At 34.8% G+C, this 20,899-nt stretch overlaps 1 protein-coding gene across 4 annotated transcripts; it reads right to left on the bottom strand.

Annotated features, from left to right (window-relative positions):
- Window positions 1–6,205: 6,205 nt before the first annotated feature.
- On the bottom strand, window positions 6,206–12,921 carry LOC116114764 (external alternative NAD(P)H-ubiquinone oxidoreductase B1, mitochondrial-like). Of its 4 annotated transcripts, none has more exons than XM_031400900.1 (10): window positions 12,714–12,921; window positions 11,268–11,544; window positions 10,478–10,684; window positions 10,073–10,323; window positions 9,074–9,293; window positions 8,746–8,850; window positions 7,721–7,984; window positions 7,520–7,641; window positions 6,637–6,756; window positions 6,206–6,531 (listed from the first exon to the last, which is right to left on the bottom strand). In XM_031400900.1, the coding sequence occupies exons 1-10, from the start codon at window positions 12,803–12,805 to the stop codon at window positions 6,444–6,446; spliced, it is 1,746 nt and encodes a 581-aa protein (XP_031256760.1). In that variant the 5' UTR covers window positions 12,806–12,921; the 3' UTR covers window positions 6,206–6,443. The 4 variants fall into 4 exon arrangements, with proteins under 4 accessions (XP_031256760.1, XP_031256759.1, XP_031256763.1 ...); XM_031400899.1 differs by having other exon boundaries at window positions 8,746–8,919; XM_031400903.1 differs by lacking the exon at window positions 10,478–10,684 and having other exon boundaries at window positions 8,746–8,919.
- Window positions 12,922–20,899: the final 7,978 nt, after the last annotated feature.

Raw genomic sequence — 20,899 nt, forward strand, 5'->3', positions numbered from 1 at the left:
TCATTGCTTGGCAGTGCACCAAGGTGATTGCGCTTAGGTCGTTTAAGATTAGCCTCCTCATAATGACATTATAGGTGGTCAAGCAGTCGACCACTAGGAACTCTACCATTATCGTCCTTATCTGAGGCTCTTCCCCAAGAGTTATGGGCTAATCGATTCTTCCATTGGGGACTAAGCTATCCCCAATGAATCTGTATAGTAGAGATGGACATGCCCTCTGGTCTCATTTTGTGAACCTTATTTCTCGGAAAGCTTCCAAGAAAATGATGTTTGTTGTACTGTCATTATCGACCATTACCCTAAGTATTCAAGCATTACCGATCTTTGTTGCGATTACAATTGCATCATGGTTGTGGCGAAGAGATTGTTCACACTTTTCCTTGGTAAATCCTATCTTCTCTCTTTCTTGCTTGGGTCATTTCGGCGGCTTTTGCTCACAACTCATTACTCGGGGAATCGAGTATGTCCTGACGTCTCATAGTCTCATGTGTATTGCTCGCTCGCGAGAGTGCTTGGAACTCCTTGCAATGTCGGGTCCCTTGTAAATCATACCCACCAAGACATCGTTGTTTAGTTGGGTCTATTGGACCTGATTATTTTGCTTGCTTGGATTTTCACGAGCTGGCTCTTCCTTGACAAATTCTTTCAAGTGGCTTCTTCTGATCAGATCTTCAATGGCATCTTTCAGAGCCCGACACTCATTTATGTTGTGTCCGATGTCTTAGTAGTATTGGTAGTATTTTTGGCGATCTTTTCTACCTAGCGTCCCCCTTATTCTTTTTAGCGCGCACAGTTTCTTAGCCTCGCAAGAGACTTCATAAATGTGAGCTACATCTTGAGTCAGGGGGTGTACTCTGCATATTGCGGAAAAGGTTGCCTTTCCCCATGGTTTTTTGTTTTCTATCTTTTTTGGAACATATTTTGGTCCCTATCATTACGATCTTGGCCCCTCTGTTTGTTTGTTGGGCAATCTTATCGTCTGTTAGGGGCTCTTCTGGGCGAGCTTTTGGCTAAGGCTACCAGCAAGCTTTCTTTTACTGATGTTTGGCGACCATTTGATAGAACTTGGCCAGACTCACATGGTCTTCGCTTTGGAGCTCTTTTCACAGCTCCATCTATAGCCTTATTCTTGCTATTAGTAAAGTCCGGATTGATGCTCCAAGTGCATTTGCGACCTTTGCTTGTTCGTTTTGGAATCTCGTTAAATACAAGGTCAGAGTTCTGTCTCTTTCTTGATGAATATTGCTCAAATAGCTGAGCAGCATTGCAAACTATCTCCTCGCTTGGAATTGTTGTAAGTACAACGAGAAGAACTATTGCCAAGAATGTATTGAGCTCGCCCTGAGCCTCTTATACCACCTCTTGGCATCCCCTACTAGAGTGACCACGAAACAGTGGCACTTTGCCAAGTCAGAGACTTGATACAGCTTTATCAGGTCGTTGAAAGAATCTAGGTGGTCTCTGGGATCCTCTTCCCATCAAATTTGCTCTTTGGCGCCCTGAATCCCTAGGGAAACGGGGCCTAACAAACTTCCTCCGTGAATGGAGAACTTATTATCTCTTCCGCCGCATTATTTTGGCAAGCTCTTAGATCGTCGAGCATTCTCTGCACCCAATCTAAATCCTCTTCATGAGGAGTGTTCTAGCTGCAGGCTCTATTCAGCCTAACCTCAAGTAGGTGAGTTCGAAGATCAGTTGCTTGCGAGCCTGCTCTATCGTACGCATTGGTGCACAAGGTGAAGTCATGATGGTTGGGTTGATAAGTGATATCATGCTCGTTTGTGCGTTGCTCATGACATTGGTTAAAACTGGAACGTCAGTAATTGCCCGATTGGCGCATGCGACTCAACTTGCGAGTTTGCGAGGTTTTCACCTACCTTTAGCGTGGGTTAAAACCGGCACACTGGCATTGATTGTTTCACCGATTAGGGCGAGCATCCCTTTGCAAACCATAAGGTTCGTTTTCCCCCGTAGGCAATTTTACTGGTCGCCTCCCGAGGTTAACTTGCCTGCGGGATTCACATTCATGAGCAGAATGCGCCCTGTGGTGTCAGGGGTGATAGTCGCTCCTTGGTGCCAACGAGCCAGATTGGTCGTTGGTCAAGCCATCATAGCCCATTGGAGTAACCTCCGTGAAGCGTGGCTGATCAAGGTCCTAGTCAGCTGGTTACTGATTCCTTAGTTCAGCCACGTTCTATTGCACCACCTATGCAAACATCATCCTTATCATTTCCATCAACTGGCCATTCTTAGGATTCGACATCCCTACCCCCTATGATTTGCGACCTGTTGCACCGATGGCATTAGTGGTTGACCTGGAAGAGCAGTCTGATGCACCTTCTGATTGGCAGTTTCCATGTTGTTGTGGTTCCCAGTGGTGGTTTTCCATTTGAATTTTCAGATAGGTTACTGAAATTGATTGCCATAACTTTTGAAAGTAGGTAGAGGCCCTCCTTTTAGTGCCAAAATGTTGATGCAAGAATTACGCCAATTAAAGTGATCTGATTGACCTTGGTGGAATCGGAACTGATGTGTGCGTGATTAAAGATAACGAGCAATGCAATAAATGTAAAACAGTAAAGTGAAGAACACAAAAGGTTTTTAAAGTGGTTCAACCAGTTTGAATCTTGAGCCTACGTCTGCTATTTTTCTTATTTGCTTAGAGAGCTTACAAGAAAATAGTCTAATGCCTAAAATAATTTGCGAACCCCTCTTCTATCGTTGAAGGGGGTTTATATACAAGTTTTTTACAAAGGAAATAGCAAAATTAAAGGAATTACAATTAAGATTGAAATGCAACTCCGATATTCTCGCCATTAAGTACCAAGATCGCGCCATTATTGTTGTTAATCTGATCTTCCGAAATATCTGGAATCTAAGCTTATCTGTGATTTGCTTGAACAATTGTCAAGATTGGTCACGACTAACTTATGTTGGGTCGAGCTATACCTCGACGAGCTTATGCTAGGTCGGACAAGTGTTGAACCGAGCTGATTCTGAGTCGAACTATAACCTCGTGGAACTCTGACCTCTCTGAGTTTAACGGAAAAATCACACATAACACTTAGATAAATTTCCCTTAAAAGATCACACATTCACTTTGTCAAGCTACTTACATTTATTAATGGACTGAGCTATTCCAAGTCACAACCCATACTAAATTAGCAACGGCCAAGCACGACAACAATTAGGGGTGTTCAAAAGTGGTTAACCAAACCGGTTAACCATTTTCTTGAACTGAATTGGTTTTTCGGTTAAGGAAAATTCCTGAACTAAAACCGAATCGGTTTGAGGGGAAAACCGATTTTTTAGTTAACCGAAAAATTGGTTAACCGCTTTGAAAAAACCAGTTAACTAGTTTTGAACCTGTTTTCCCCTTAAATTGGATAAAACTTTTTTTTTTTAATTTTTCTTGAATTAACTGTAAGCATCAACAATTCATAACCATATAAAAATTAAACATTCATACATATCCATTGATCACAATTAACAATACATTAAAAATTGATACAAATAAAAGTCTGAATTGTAACAAAAATAAAAGTCCGTGATGAAACATCCATAATAAAACAACAAAATAACTAAATAAGTCTCAATGGAAAACAACAAAAGAAATTGTGCAAATACAACTCCACAAGTGGAAAACGGAAACCAACATTAAGTCAATACGAGTAGCTCTCTCAATTTATGCCCAAATAAAAATTAAACGTTAGAAGTTTATAAAAATTAAATCATATTTCTTTTTTCATTGTCTACAATAACAAAACTGTTAAAGAAATCAAACCTCAATTAATGTTGGGATTTAGGTCTAGGATTAAGATTATATATATAGTAGTAAACCAGTTAGTAAAATTGATTTTGATTAACTGAACCTAAAATCCGGTTTTTTGAATTCTTTGAACCATAATCGAATCAGTTTTTCAGTTAATTGATTTTCGGTTTGATTCAGTTTTTGCATTATGTATTTTTTGGAAGGCCCTAACAACGACGGACGGGCTGATATAAATAAATGAAAATAAATATTTCCGTTAAAGTGACAGGTAGTTCAAACTTCTGAATCCAACCTGCAATTCGATTGGTCGTGATTTGCGGGTACGGTTACGTAACAAATACCTCGTGTCTACACGATTTTTTTTTAATTAAAGAAAATACAAAAAGCTTTAGATATGATATAATTTATTTCAGAAAATACGAATGCTACTCTGGAGTCATGTTACAGGCGAGACTTATTCTTCGATAAATTGATTTATAAAAGCACATGCTTTTACTTCTACTCTTTTCTCTTCTCCTCTGAACAGTGTAGAACCTCGTGCGAGTTTTCACTGGCAATCGAACTGACAAGCGAGCGACAGAGAGAGAGAGAGAACGAAGGAGAGAGAAGTTATTTGAGATCTCTCTTTTGCTTCTCCTCTCAAAATTATCAGCAATGGCCGATGAACCTTCCGTTACTCGCTGGTCATTTCAGGTACTAAATTTTTTATGTTCTTTTTCTTTTGTTCATGTGTTTGTGTGTGATTGATGTCGGTTATTACTCTGTTTGTTTGGCTGTTGAGAAAGTTGAGAAGAAAACGAAAGTGAAATTCCGAAGTGTTGAAATAGATCGTCAATTTTTTGAATGGAGAAAATGATGTTTAGTATGTTGAACTGAGTGTCACTGTTTGGTTAGTAAGGCTGACGTCATTTTAAGAGCTGGATAATGTAACTCAAATTCATATTCTTATTTTCTGAGTTGTTAATGTCTTACTGATAAATCGTCGATCTATTTTAACTCTGTTTAACAAACTGACATGCATGTCTTTGTTTATATGAAATCTGAGAAGTTATTTGATGGTAGATTACTAGCTTTTGCTTAAGTGTATTGGTCAAAGTAGTTCTTTGAATTTGTTTTCTTGTTGGTGAATTGTGATGTAATTGATGAATCCGTAAAAGAAACGCTGCATTGTGCATTTCTTTTAAGCTACTATGTTTATCTATAGGATTTTAAAATGTTTTATGATGCCAAGTTTGGGAGAAAGAAGCCAGCGGAATCATCACAAAATGGTCAAAGCACTGAAAAGCCGGTTTCTAATGGGAGTTCATCAAATGGCAATGGCTATGTTCAGAGAGAGATGTCCATTTACGAGCAGTATCAGAACCAGGTATTGCGGTTTGCTTTATCTTCCCATAATGGTAAGACTTTTCTACTGCTTTAAGAGCTGATTTTTGTTTTTATATTGTTGTTACAGGCTAGGAGCACAACGCACCTGAATGGAGATTTGTCGAATGGAACTAATGGGATACCGTAAGAGCCCTTAATTTAATATTTTGTTTTTGTAAAATTGAAGTATTTCTGATACTCCTCTCTTTCTTAAATTAAGTAGCACCAATTTGTGAAATTTTTTCTTCTGACAAACTTCATGCCAATTCTAAAATGTCAATCAGTAGTTTCTGATGCTATTAATTTCATAATGTTTGTTGTCTGATGAGTTATGTCAAAGATTTAACATAAGAAGATATGATATGATACAGTCATCATTTTTGCTTCTTATGTTTTTTTTTTTTTTTTATNCAACTAAGCTAAACACGTTAAAAAAATTAAAAAAAAGAATAATAAGCTAAGCACCTGACAGTCCCAATGACTAGAAGCTTCGACAGCAAGGAACGCTCACGATAAGCTCTAATGGCTCTATCATAAAACGTATAACTCACCATTGAAAAACCTAGTCTTCTTCTTTCACTGGAAACCATAAAATAAAAAGGGTTTTACAGAGACTTCATTGAGCAATAGTTGCATGGAATAGGGTTTGTATAATGTAAAAGTTTTTGCATTGTAGTATTAGTTAATACACAAATACTTCATCTATACTAGTTAATACTAAATACAATTCTTATTAATTAATTAATTACCATTAAAATTTAGTTTAATATATTTAAAAGGCTATTAATTCAAAATAACTTTAATTATTTTTTATTTTTGTAACTTTCTTTAAAATTCTAAGCTTACTAAATTACCTTTTTTTAAAAAAAAATTAATTAATTCATTTTATGTAAACAAAATTAGTGATAATTTAACTTTAAGCTGAAAGGTAAAAAGAGATTTAAGTATTTAAATTTCAACTAACAGTTGTTTTGAAGAAATTGTCCCGTAAATGACAAAGGAAATCAGTCACAAAAAGTGTGACTAAAGCTTGCATTAGTGATTACAATGAAGAAAGAAAAATTGAGCTAAACAATCCCTCATAAATTTCATTACTCATAATATACAACAATCAAGTTCGAGACTGCAATGGAAGCAATAAAAATATACACTAGAAACTAGAAATATGCATCCATTTCTCACTCATAACAAACAATATACATAAAAACGATACTTATATGAAACTATATTATATAATAGGTTCATACACAGCAATGATTTAATGGAGGCACCCCGTGATGATTTGGAAGGTTCTTTAGTTCCTGCCTCAAATTCGGCTAGAATCTCTCCCAAAAATAAATCTTCTCGTCCAATCAGATACCAGTAGAATCCTTGTACGCCAGCTAACTTGCTTGCTGAACATGCAAAACAATTATGGTAAAACAAATTCATTGATGTGCAGACCATTGACTACAACAATCAAAGCAAATCTAGATTCTAGAAGCAGTAGACCAATCAACCTTGCATACACAGAATACCAGAGCCACTGTGTGCTGTGGCCCATGGAAACCCAGTCTCCAGGTAATTCTGCGGCGGTCTGCTCTCCTCCCAAAGGAGCGAATTGGCCAAAATGCTTGTACCTTGTAATCACATAGTTTTCAACAGATCACGGGTTAGACTGGGGAAGGAAGGATGACTTAAAAGATTATTTTACTTTGTAAATCTCATACTCCCTACTACACAAGAATCCCAATCTTCAGTATCTAACTTATTGAAATTGTCTGAAGGTGTTTGCCATGCCAGAAAATCATGAAGAAAGAATTTGTTGTTAATTCATTTAATACAAGGAAAAGAACACCTGACAATACTCTAGGACTTACCTTCTGTGGCTTATTCATACCTAGGTTGCGAAAACTCATGGCTTTGGAAAATTATGAAAGTGGCAACTAACTAAATATTGTTTCGGATCTTGTCAAATAATATTAAACTCAAAAGATAACACATACCCTCATCTACAACTTGATCCAAACAAATATCTAAACACGCCCCCTTATACACAGAAAAATTCAAAACATAAATAAAATTCAAAGACAAACTACGAACTGGTAAGAGGATTCAACAAAGGCCACTTGGTAAAAGTGACTTTAATAACATGTAAACCAAATCACTAACCCAAAAGTTTAAATTGATAAATATAAAACCAACTATAGCATTTAAGTTCCATTAAACCAATCCAATCATACTCTTTACTGGTGACTTTCTGTTGTTCTCTGAGTTCGGTTTTTGCACTGAAGCAAACATTAACAGGGGAAAGCAGCCAATTCAAATTGAAAAGAAAATCATGCTTATGATAATATTATGCATTTAATGGAAAGAGAAGATTCTAGAGAATATGGCACATACCGAAATGGAAGGAATCGATGACGCCCAGAACCTCTAAACCGTTGTGGACCTTCAGGATTATATGCAGACTGCTCCATATGGTTGAAGCACCTAGAAAGATATGAACCTTGTTGAGCAGCAACCTGAGAACAGAAAGATGAAATTCATAAAAGTGAATTCAAATGAAAGTGAATCATATGTGGTTATATGAAAAACAAGTACCTGTGCAGTTGCAGGCAGACTTTTCATTTGTGAATCCGCATGACAGAGAGCTGATTTAAACCCTTCAATGTCCACTTCTGTTCTTTCATTCCCCTCAGCATCTTTTAACAGATCTGCCACACCCCTCAGATGCTTGTTCTTTAGGTAGATTTCCAGTTGGGGGTACCTTACCAGGATGTCATCAAGTACATCTTGAAATTCTTGAACAGTTAAAGTACCCGACTTGTCCTTGTCTGCAACCTCGAATATGGTTGCAACATCTTCCTAAAGGCATAACATTATAGTAGTATGAGTATATATTATTAAAGGGACTACATAGAGATCCAAACATATTATTTGGAATATAAGAATTTCATGTGACCCCTAAACTTTAGCAGATGAGGACACAGTGCCAGGAAAAGGAAAAAAAAAAAAAAAAAAAGCTGTGTAAAATAGTTCCTTAAAAAAGCAGAAAAGATTTTAAGAAGGCATTCAGCAACACAACCATGTTCCCTTTCTATTCTTTTCATCTATTTTTTTATCTTGGATGCATAGTTAAGCTCTAATAGTTTTACAAAGTTTAACGTGGTCATAATAAGGCATTCATTCATTAAAAGGCTTATCTCTTAAAACTTAGTCCAGCTGCTGTATTTTTGGGCCAGGTTTTACTTGAGTATCAGACTTCATGAAAAGAGACATTGTTCTGAAGAAGATTGCAGAATATCAAATCATATAAGATATTTGATGTATGTTTATTTCCTCTTCAACGGAAAGTTCAAAATTTTTTATTTATAAAAACCTATTTGCATGTTTGGAAGTAATACAAGACAAAAGACAACTCAATGCCTGTTTGACCAAGTTGAGTGATAACTTGATCAAAACTTCTTGCTTCAAGAGTTTACCACTACCAACAGATTCCAACAATTATAAGAATAGTATATAATTTGATTGGAGATGTTGCAATGTTAGAGAACAATCCTTCATGGCTGAAGCCAAGCACTTCTGCAAATTGGGAACAAAACTAACTTGTGCTAAGTTTCACATACCATGATTTTGCGTTGATTGATTGTAGCACAATCACCCAGGGCATATACATTTTCACATCCCTTTACTTGCAGCCATTCATTTGTTGCCAGAGCACGCCTATCAGTCTGGAAAACAAAAGCTTGAGCATAAATGATTGGGTAAACATTACTCATCCATTCCGCAATTTCAATAGGCTTGAAGTTAAGACAAGAGAAAAAAATTTATGTTAGCCTGAAAATAATCTGCAAACCCTAGGAAATAAGATGTGGTGAAGGTAGAAACAATGAACATTGATGAAGATCCTAAAATTCAGGGTTATTACAAGCATGAAGAGTTTATGGAACAAACCTGCCCAATTTGCTCCATAAAGTCCCTTATAACTGGACGAGTCCCAACACCAGTTGACCACAAAACCAGTCCATGGGGTATTGAGCAAACCTCTCCCGTGGACTTAATCTTCAAACTAATTTCCTTATCAGAAACACTAATAACTCGACATCCTGTTAGAACCTCAATACCATCCCTCTGAAACTTAGTTTCAGCAAACGAACTAATTCTTTGATCAAATCTGCAGAGACACAATACAAAGTTTTCTGAGTTTGGAAGTTATGACCTTGCTTACATATTGAGTTGGTATGTATATATAGTTCAAGTATTAGGAATAATAATGATAAGGTCTTTAAATCTGGAAAGATTGCTGAAGAAACTTTTTTCACAACCACAATAGCCCAAATTACAAACAAAAGTTTATGGGGAAAATATAAATTTATGATTATGAAGTTACTTGAAATTTAAACTCATTTGACAATATCATATCAAGTCTCTTTGTTTTAGTGCATGAGACTTATTATTGTGGGTTACAAGCATCAAAATTAAAAACCACTAAGAGCCTCACAATATGAAAAATTAAAAAAAAAAAGCAAGTCCCCGTGTCTCTGGAAATTTAAATAGATGTAGCATTTTCTAGATAAAAGCAATATTCCAAAGGAGAAAATAACAGGCTATCGTAAACAAATTAAATTTCCTCGAGAAGCAAAATAACACATGCTAAACTCATCTCGTCTAAACCTAATCCCTATTACTAGAAGATAGAACATGCAGGTAATAACCCAATATATTAATGCTGGAAAAATTCCCCATGACTACAAGTTTATACTATTTTAGGTAATTTCTTACCATGTTGGTTTACATTATCTGTTGTATTTATCACACCCCAATTGGTAGAAAACCTGAAGTTTATACTTCTTTAGGCTACTCGAGCACATTGATAAAATTTCTGACAAAAGAAGCATACTTTCATTTTCCATTGATGTGAAAAGAAACAAAATATGATTATTCTGTACTTACGAGTTCAAAATATGATCTCCAGATTGGATTATAGTTATCTTCACAAGATCTTTAACTGAAGGATACAATTTGACCAAATCTTCTTGGATATAGTCATGCAACTCTGCAGCAAACTCCACACCAGTGGGGCCGCCTCCGACAACTACAAAATGAAGGTTTGTCTTTCTTTCTTCTTCACTTAGCCCAGGAAGGACAGCCTTTTCAAAACAATCACTCACAGTCCTGCGGATCTTCAGAGCATCCTCTAATTCCTGCATTCTAAACTTCAGTACCTTATGAAAAAATGCTAGAGCAATTTAATAATATCTGCAAATTCGCATAAATGGGGCAATAAAGGAGTATCAGAGACAAGTACCCTCCTGAACAATCAAATATTGATTCCGTATGAAAATCTAATAGCTTTACCTTCAGAAAATGGCAGTTCTCCATTACACCAGGGGTGCCAAAAGTATTTACTTGAGCTCCTACTGATATAACTAAGTAGTCATATTCCAGAGAGAACTCTGAATTTCCCACCAAGTTCTTGTTAAGGTTTGACTTACAGGAAACCATTTTCTTTGATGGATCAATTTTGGTACATTCTGCTTCCCAAAATTGAATTTCCGCATTCCTCTGTCAGAACAATTAGAGAAGCAATAAAAAGAATGCTCTAATAAACAATAGAAATAATACAAAAATAATTATTTCCGCATAGCATTAATAGTGTGATACTTGCTATGTCAGGAAACCAAAAAGTCATTGTTAGACAGCAAGTAACAGATACATTGGAAGTATGATAGTGTGTAAAATGATTTTCTCAAACAACATAGGGAGATTTCTTGAAGAGTGAATGAATCTGACAAGTCAGAGAGGAAGTTGAAGAGGTCAACAAAACACATTTTACAGCTTACAATATGCTTCTCTATCATTTACAAAACAGAAACCAAAAACATCCAAAATGCCCCAGCTTTTCATTTGTGAACATGGACAACCTATCTCACCTTTTTCTTTGGCAGTAAATGATAAAGAAAAGGAAAGCATTATACCAAATTAGTTCACATGATTTTTCCTTTCCCTAAAATATCATTGCCTTGATGTTAGGGAAGCATATAAAGGAATATATCCTCTTCACCATATATCAATACATAAACACGGACTGGCATATGGGTGGTCATATCTAAAGATATGTTCAACAGAATTTTTGAAGCTCATCTACCTTCTTTATAATTTTTCGGATTGGCTCTGCAATGCTTCGTGCTTCTACTGTGCCACAGGTTACACTAGGCAACAAAGGAGTGAATGCAAAATAATTCCTAGGTGAAACAACTTGAACATCATATGATGAAACATCGAGATCTTTAAGGAAACTTGTACCAGCCCATCCTGTTCCAAGTACCACCACTTTCTTCTTCTTAGACTCGCTTTGATCACCTTCAACACTGTGAGTGCTAACATCCGGTTGTGATTCCGAGTATGCCAAAAGACCTCCACTACTGCAATAGGTCACAAACCATGCATGCCGTTATATATTATGAAGACTTCTTAATACCATGACTGTATTATATTTGTAAAACCAAAAGAAAAACTTTTGATAACACAGTAGAATTTTGAAACAGCTTAAGGACTAAAATTCCTGTACTAATCTCCAGCCTTGGGGTAATACAATTATGTCATAAACTACCCAGAGAAAGCCATCCGAAAATGATGGGAGACATTTCTAATATACAACTAAACAGGACACACCAACTGAGAAGCACCGGGTAGTTCACCACTGCCAGATATTTGTCACTAATGATTTTGCCAACTCTCAAGTGACTATACACGGTCTTGTCTATAGCAGGAACAATTTGTTCTACCCACCCGCCAGAAATGCTCTTTTAGAAGAAAAAAACAGCAGACATTTCTGTTTCAGCTAGCTGTATTTCTTTGAAGTTACACAGTAAGGGCACGTTTGTACATCTTGTGGTTGTGGAATACAAATTCCCCTGTTTTGTTCAAATATTAGTTGGAGACATCAAAGCAAATGGAACCCAGACAGCCCTTCCTCCTTGAAGTCTCCAATACCGCCCTTTCTAAAACCAGCTTAATGAAACAAAACCAGAAAGTCTTTGGTTGGACCCCTCGATGGAACCATTTGGATATGGGATTCTGTGCTCCAGGTCATTAATTAATGTGTTAATAACTCAAAAGGCTCGTTAACCTATCTAAAGTAGGTAATTAAATATTTTAAGGATAATATTTATTCATATTTTTTAAATGAGGGGTAATTATCGTTATTGCTTTATTTTCCCCATCATCTCCCATAATATAAATCACAGATACTTATAGTCACCATAATACAAATCTTGAAATATGAAAAAATTAAGAGATTAACTTAAGAAACCGTTGTATTACTGATCATCTCACTGAGACTCAGAGATCCTATTTTTAAAATAGAATCATTAAGAAAAAAAAAAAAATTGCGAAACTTTGAGCAGGAAGCAGAAACTCGATCCGAAGTATGTGTATGATTGAGAAGGCAAGATCTTTTTTTTTTCAAGTAAAAATTTCTAGTTTCCAATCTCTAACTTTCTTGCATTCTGTCAGCAACCAAACATAAATCTACAAGAAAGAAGAGAAAGGAAAACGAAAGCAATTTAACAGTAAATGAGGGGGTAGGAACCTGAGAGTGCAGACAACGAGAAGCTTGGAGTAGGAAGAGTAGCCATTGAAAGCAGTGGAAGCTTTCTTGAAGAAGGAAGACAAAATTGTCATTTTGAGCTCAAAATAGTCTGAATCGAAGCAGATATTTGTGGTGGTTGATTTGAAATAGAGAGTCAGTGAATCATACTGGAGATGAAGGAGAAGAAAAAGAAAGAGTGTTAGACTTGTAAAGGTGTAAACAGAAGATAGCTTAAAAGGTCATTTTTTAATTGCTCCGTCTGTCCAGCTTTGTACACCTCAGCATAACTTTACACGTGCTAATTTTTAATTCGGCCTTCTCCGTAAACAGAGGTTCTTGTGAGTTATGATATTTCAACAGTAAAGTAACATGTATTGGGATTTTATCTTCAAACAAGGATAAAATATTTTTTATTTATATATGAAATTAAATTAAAATCAAGGTTAAATAAGTAGTACTATTTGTTTGTAAAAAGAAATATGAATCTGTTCACATTATGCATATAAATGTGATAGGTTGGAGGTTTGTGTAGCGCATAATTATCCAGTGTTTAAAGGATAAATGCATATAAAAATACTATGAAATAATTAATCCAATAATATAATAAAATAAAAGGCAGGACTTAGGCGAGAGTAGACTCCAGCCGCTAACAAATGAATGAATAGCATGTGTAATTGTGACAAACATAAGAACCTTCCATTAATAAAGACTATTATATGTGAATATCTTTTGTTTGTTTAATTGATTCAACTATATTTTAATTCTTATAAGCATTCGCAAAGAAAGCTTATGTGTGAATCAGACAAAAAAAAATCTGCATCCACCTTACCAAAATGTCTCTAATGGACCTTTTACCGTGAAATTTCAGGGTGGGTCCATTAGTACAAAATAATATATTAAAATAATGTAAAAATGATTCGGTAATAAAGTAGAAAAATATTTAATTCGATTAAAAAACAGGTCTTAAACAACATTTGTTCTCGTAGAAACAACTAATTAACAAGAAAGATCATGCTTGTAGATAAGGTGGTGGAGTTTTATGATGGCAAAAGAAAACAACATTGGAAATGGACTTTATCTTATTTTACAACGTGTTTTATGCCGTTGCGAATAAAATGATATGGTCGGAGTTAAACAGTCTTTGGATAAATCTCATGTGCTCTTAAACAAAATCTAAAGGTAAAAACATACAAATATCTCCAAATAACTTTTTATATGACTCAAATCTTTATTATAAAAAGTTTATCTATAAAAACAAGAATCCAACCAACTCTTTATCCTTTAAATGTAAATTAAAGAGTGAGTTTGACTCTCTACATCTAAAGAGTTAAATTTCACTCTTTATCTTAATTTTAATTAATAAACTACAAGTTTCTACACAATTTATTTATTAATTCTCTCTTTTATTAAATCTATTTCTTAAAAATAAAGAGCATCCTTATTAAATTTAAAGAGTTCATCAGATTTGAATAAATTTTTTGCTCTTTATACAATAAAACATTTTTATAGTGATACTCTAAATGAGAATAAACTCTACATAGTCATAAAAAATTATAATCCCAATTTCGGATAGTTATAAATAAGAATAAATTTCACATTATAATAAGTTATAATTTTTCTAATTCCCGCCTTAAGAAAGTTGCTTCAACATAGTAAGAATTATCTGTATATTATAAATAAATATATGTTATGTTACATTAAAGGTTTAAGATGAAATAAAATACTTATCTAAAATTGTTTGGGACAATGATTTATGTTTTAGAGTTGTTACCACGTCTTTTATCTTACGATTACGTAATGCCTCGCTAGATTTGACACCTTTTTGTTGAAGCAAAAATATTTTTAGCTTCTCAAACATGTTTAGAGCTTCATAGCAAGAAACTTTTTGTATTTACGTACTATCATCCTTATGATTATTTCCTTTTTCTTCTTGTCTAATTACAGTAATAATTTCTTCTTTGGTTAAAGTATATATGATTTGTTGTTCATTTAGATGATCGATAAAAACATTAATATCCATTTGATTAGTGTAATGAACATGTTGAATCTGATCTCTCAATTCCACAATGACTCTTTTATTCTTATCATCCACTTCATTTGTAACTTGCAATTCATCGACACTAGAGATCCTAATTTTGCAATGCTTAAAACCATTGGTAATTGTCTATGGCTTCACATCAATAGACTATGCATCAACTGCATTTACAGTTCCATCAATGACACTTATCTTTGTTCGTTCTAAGATACGATCTTCTATCCATTTCAAAAGTAGGCAATTGAAGCACTAAATTAAAATCTTAATACTACTAAAATATGAATTGAAATCCTAATACCATACTACTAAAACATGCATTATAAAATAAGAAATCAAAACAATAATTTTTGTAACTACACCTCCATTAAGTTATAACCTCCTCATAATAATAAAATAAGTTAGTCCCACCATTATGACTATAGAGAGGTTTTACTGTATTTAGAAATTAATAAAGATGTCTTTTATTTATATGAAAGATGCTCTTTAAAAATAAAGAGCACCATTGGAAATGCTCTAACAGTTTTGTATGAGATTTTGAATGATGAGATGCTTTGTGAGGAAACTTTTTGAATAATGAGATTGTTTTCTCACACAAGGTTTGCCTTAATGACAATTTCCACCCAAAGTTTGTATTCCATTGATATTCAAAATACACTTCACTTTCTCAATTGGCATTCGGTGAGTTACCAGGAGGCAGGGTAAGAGGGGTTTTATAGAGTGGAGGCAGGGTAAGAGGGGTTTTATAGAGTGGAGGCTGATCAATCGAATGGTGGTGACCGATTGAATATTCGTCGTCGAAATCAGCTAAAAATCAATTAAGAACAAGAAACACTAACTTTACAGTGGTTGGCAATCGACAAGAAATCAGGTACCCAAGTGAGAGGGGTTTTGTAGAGAATAGACTAGAGATTCAAATGGTGGTGACAGAGAGAATCTTCGCTGCCAGAATCATCTTTGGGTATTAAAGGAATATAAACTTTGGGTGGGAAAGTGGTATTTTGAAACTTTTTGGGTGACAAGTCAGTAAGGCAAACCTTGGGTGGAAAAAGTCGTTTACTTGCAAACTTTATTCCTTTGAAAATAGTGATAGGTTAGTTGGAGGTTACGCATTGGTCAAATTATTTACAAAATTACTACGATAATGCTCTCTAAGAATCAATAAAGAAAATTGAGATGAAACACCCATACTCTATGATCTAAATGCTTTAATCAATTTTATAAAATTAGAAATATCTTTTAAATTGAAAATTATCCTAAGGATGTGTTTGGTTGGGGGTTATATGGGAATTTAGAGCTATAAACGAGCCGAACAGTTCGCGAACAACTCATTGTTCGTTCGATTACTGTTCGATAATGTTCACGAACAGTTCAATATTTGTTCGATAATATGTTCGATCGAGTTCGAACAGGGGTTGTTCGTTCGATTATGTTCGTGAACATTATATGTTCGACTGATCCATCCGTTCGCGAACAATCGTTTGATTGTTCGTTCGTTTATCTTCGATAAACATGTTATGCATTATTATAATTTAATTTTTTTTTCATTTTTATATTATGTTTGATTTAGTTTGGATGAATTTTTTTTAATGGTAATTAATAATAAAATATTATGATACTTTTGTTTTTCTTATATATATAATATGTTTGGATTTTTTTTTTCCAACTGTCATCAATAATTAAATATATAAGTATATAACATTTTAATTAAAAAGTAATAAATTATTATGATACATAGCATGACAAATTTAATAACATAATAGATTGTATAATCAAGTGATATATAATATAGTAAATCCAATAACATAATAGCTTCATATTTTTTCAAATGTAATTAATAATTAAATATTATAAGATAGCATTTCAATTAATAAATAATAAATATAGTATGGTAAATTGATAAACATAATATATTGTATAATAAGTGATGTATATCATAACAAATTTAATAATATAATAGTTTAATTAAACCTAAATTAATCACACATTTGTATTGATCATATATTACAATAAACTCTCATACCACTATGAATTTATAGGTGTTGATACAAAATATATATGTAGACAGTAATGATAATATATATATCCTATAATTTTGATAATTTAATAACATATTTAACTTATGATTAATATGTGTATGATAATAATTTTGTATATACAGAATTACACATTATATATATAACAAATTAATCACATATTACAATAGACTTTCATTCCACTATAAATTTATGGGTGTTGATACAAAATATATATTTAAACATTTAAAATATTTATGATAATTTATTTAATGATAATAAATATATGATAACCTATAATTTTGGTAATTTCATAACATATTTAACTTATGATTAATATATGTATGATAATAATTTTGTATATACACAATTACACATTATATATAACAAATTAATCACACATATGTATTGATCATATATTATAATAGACCATCATTTCACTATGAATTTATGGGTGTTAATACAAAATATATATATAAACATTTAAAATATTTATGATAATTTATGTAATGATAATAAATATATGATAACCTATAATTTTGGTAATTTCATAACATATTAAACACACACACACACACACACACACACACACACACACACACACACACACATATATATATATATATTTTTTTTTTTTTTGGAAAACCCAAAGTCGAAAGTCGAAACCACATTTTCCCAGCCCAAATTTTAAAAATCCAAAGTCCAAACCCACAATTTGTTTTGAACGATTTATTGTTCTGTTTAATTTATTTTGAAGTTTTATTATTTATGATGGTTAGTTATTTTAATTTACTGAGTTTTTATTGATTTATTTAAAATATAAATATAGATAGAGAGTTGGTTTATTTTCAAATGTTGAATTAAATGGGTATGAATTATAAATTGTTGTATATTTGTTTTTTAAAGCATAAATTGGAAAGTTAGTGTATATTTTTTATTCGAACAAGTATTCGAACGAGTTATTCAAACAGGTATTTACAAGTTAGTCGAATGAGTTAGTCAAACAAACACGAACGTGCTTTTTGTTAATTGAACAAACACGAACGAGCTTTTTGTTAATCGAACGAACACGAACGCACACCTTGTGTTCGTTTGAGTTCGAACACGAACACGAACAATCGAACAATCGAACATGCTTATCGAATGATTTTTGAACTGGCCTGTTCGTTCATGTTCGATTCGATTGTAGGCCTATATGGGATTACTGAGGTAATGTTATCTCATATTACTTGATTACCACGTTTGATTGTCAAGTAATATAAGATTCTAATAATCTTGCAATACCAATAGGGGGTTTTGGATTGGGGGCATATAAGATAACAAGGGTAATCTTTGTTTATTTTGCAAGATTCCGGTGTTTGGTTTGCAAGCAATAAAATATTACAGGTATCTTTTATTGTAAATAGTGTTTACTATTGGTAATGTTAGGGGTAATCCGTTACCCTCCTCGGGATTAAAACATTACCGGGAAATCTTTTTTTTTTTTTAACCTATTTTGCCCTTAATTTAATACCATTTCAGACACAATTGCCCTCAAATGTCTACCAAATAACAATTACCCAACCCCCTACATTTGAGAAATTAGCTAAAACACCCTAGCCACAAAAAAGTTTAAAAGTTAACAAAATACCCCCAACCACCCAAGACCACTGTCTACCGTTACTCTCCACCGCCGACGTCAGTCGTCATATCCCGCCAGTCGTGCGCCAGTAAGGCTTTTATGGCCAATTCTAGCATTTCTATGGTTGTTTCACGACCATGGATTTGTGATCTATGGCTAGAAATGGCTTTGTCGGTGCACGACCAGCCATATTCAGCCAATCGTGCACCATTCCGTCAACTGTCAGTGGCGACCAGCAGTGGTGGCTGGTTGCCGACAGTGGCATGGGATGGGTGGGGATGATTTTGCTACAAATTAAAGTTTTATATGGCTGTGACGTTTTAGCAAAATTTCAAATGTAGGGGGTTAAAAATTGATTCAAAAAAAAATAATAAAAAATATTATTATATTAATATTTAAAAAGGAGGGCAATTTAGTAATCTATATAACATATTGTAGGCAACAAAATCTACGGTTACGAAGATAGGGTATGATCCCGTGAGGTTAATGCCACCAGCAATCCGTTGCACCCGCGCACATAAGAAAACAAGCGTGAAGCTTATGGAAAGCACCAGGGTGGTGTTTGCTAGAGGCAGTCTGACGCTCAAGTCAGCAATGCTAGGTGAGGCTAATTTAGAAAGGGTAAGGGAGAGAGAAGGTTACTGGGAATCTAGCCAGAGACTAGGACTACAACGGCGATATAAGGCTCTCGAGGGTGATACTATGGGGCTAGAAGGCGTAGTCTTCCATGCCTATGAGAGAACTGACCTCTTGTTTAAATAGCAGTTGTATGACCTTCGAGTCCTAGTAGGACTTTGAGTCCTGGGAAGTTGAGGTTTAGTGGAAAGGAAAGCCTTTGATTCCCTTACCTTAATGGGAGGGGGAGTCCTAGCGGGTCTAAGATATGGGTCTTAGATGAATTAGGATAGTACTGGATCTCTTCGGTAGAATCCAGATAGCACCAGAGTAAGTAGGCAACCTTGGGGTCCAAGTAAACCCTAAGTCCAACAAGTGGTCTTGGATCAATGGGCCCTGACCTAGACAAGCTGATGATGAGTTCTAAACAAATCGAGGCCTTTATTAACTGGGCTCAAGCAGTGAGCAAAATGGTAGGTGTAATGAGTGGGCCCAATATACGAATCCTATCATGGGCCCGATCAGAATTGGGCCATGACTTCGAGCTTTGTTGAAGGTGTCTTCCCCTTGGGCCTATTGAGGCCGAGGACATTTTTTGACCCTAATAGTTTGCCCCCCACTCTTTAAGTTAAGGAGTACTTGGCTTAGAGAGTAGTTACTGCTGCATGAAGGTGTTCGTAGTCTGCCTTCCCGTCCAACCTGAGGAATATTAGTGTAGACGTCAGTTCTTTGGTTCATAAGGCTGAATACCGAATGGAGTCCATCGTAAATGACTCGCTCGATGCATCGGACCTGGTGCTAAGTATTAGGTGTAGGTTGAATTTATTCTCGCTCGGTGTATCGAGCCAAGTGAAGAGATGCAATAAGCGTAGGTCTTGCTCGGTGCTTCAAACCGAGGGAAGGTATGAAACGAATCTCTTGAAGGTGTTCTCATTCGATTCATCGAACCGAGTGAGAGGATGTGCAGACCATCCCATGAAGGTGTCCTCACTCGGTGTATCGAACCAAGTGAGAGGATGTGTGGACTAATGTTGGAAAAGCAACCTGCCTGACCCGACCCGGCTCGCGACGGGTTGAGATTTTTGGCGGGTCAGGCCTGACCTGGCCCGCCACTTGTTAGAATCGGTTGGCCCAGCCTGGCCTGCCAACCCTAACCTAGCGGGTTATGCTACGGGCTGGGCCGGGTTAGCCCCCTTTTTTTTTATTTTTTCTTTTCTTTTGTTTTGTGTAATTGTTTTTAATTAACTTTTCAAATATCAATAATTCAATTCAATTCAATTTTTTTTTTTTTTTGTTAACATTTCAAATATTAATTCAATTTTAATACAATAAAATTGTAATATAAGAAAAATCAGATTTATTCATTTATCAAGTTACAATTCACAAAACAACTAATTTGGGGGTTGACTAGGACCTCTCTTATCTGTATCATCTATATTACAAAATTGAAATGATTCTATTAAAGTATCGTCAACAACCTCGCATTGATCTTGATGGTACGACCGTTCTCAATCTCAAAGACATGTGAGGACCTTAATCATTTTTTTGTGAAAGTTTAGTCCTCCTTTCATTTAAAATTCTTCCACTTACACTAAATGTTTGTTCGAATGAGATAGTTGAGATAGGAATAGCGAAAACATCCAAGGCAAGTCTTGATAATACCGAAAAAATACATTTTCTGGTTTTCCAATATTCTAAGACATCAAAGTTGGCTCTTTGTTGTGGATCTGCTAGTAATATTTCGAGAGTTCCCAAATATTGTTGAAGCTCATTACTCTATGACTGCATGGAGGACAGCATATTAGTTGACGTTGTTGGTGCTTCTGAAGAAGAGGTTGTACTTCGGGTTCGGGTCCTTTTCGGCCTATTAAATGCACTCCAGGAGTAGAAGTCTTCATTTGTT

Source organism: Pistacia vera, unplaced genomic scaffold, assembly GCF_008641045.1.
Source record: "Pistacia vera cultivar Batoury unplaced genomic scaffold, PisVer_v2 Contig722, whole genome shotgun sequence".
Classification (NCBI taxonomy): Eukaryota; Viridiplantae; Streptophyta; class Magnoliopsida; order Sapindales; family Anacardiaceae; genus Pistacia; species Pistacia vera.

What these genes read in the sequence shown, in the direction of transcription:
- LOC116114764 (XM_031400899.1), bottom strand. Translation starts at nt 12,805, where the DNA reads ATGACAATTTTGTCTTCCTTCTTCAAGAAAGCTTCCACTGCTTTCAAT. An exon ending in TCCGAAAAATTATAAAGAAG is followed by an intron (nt 10,685 to 11,267) that starts GTAGATGAGCTT and finishes TTGTTCTGACAG; the next exon opens with AGGAATGCGGAAATTCAATT. An exon ending in TCAATCAACGCAAAATCATG is followed by an intron (nt 7,985 to 8,745) that starts GTATGTGAAACT and finishes TTATGCCTTTAG; the next exon opens with GAAGATGTTGCAACCATATT.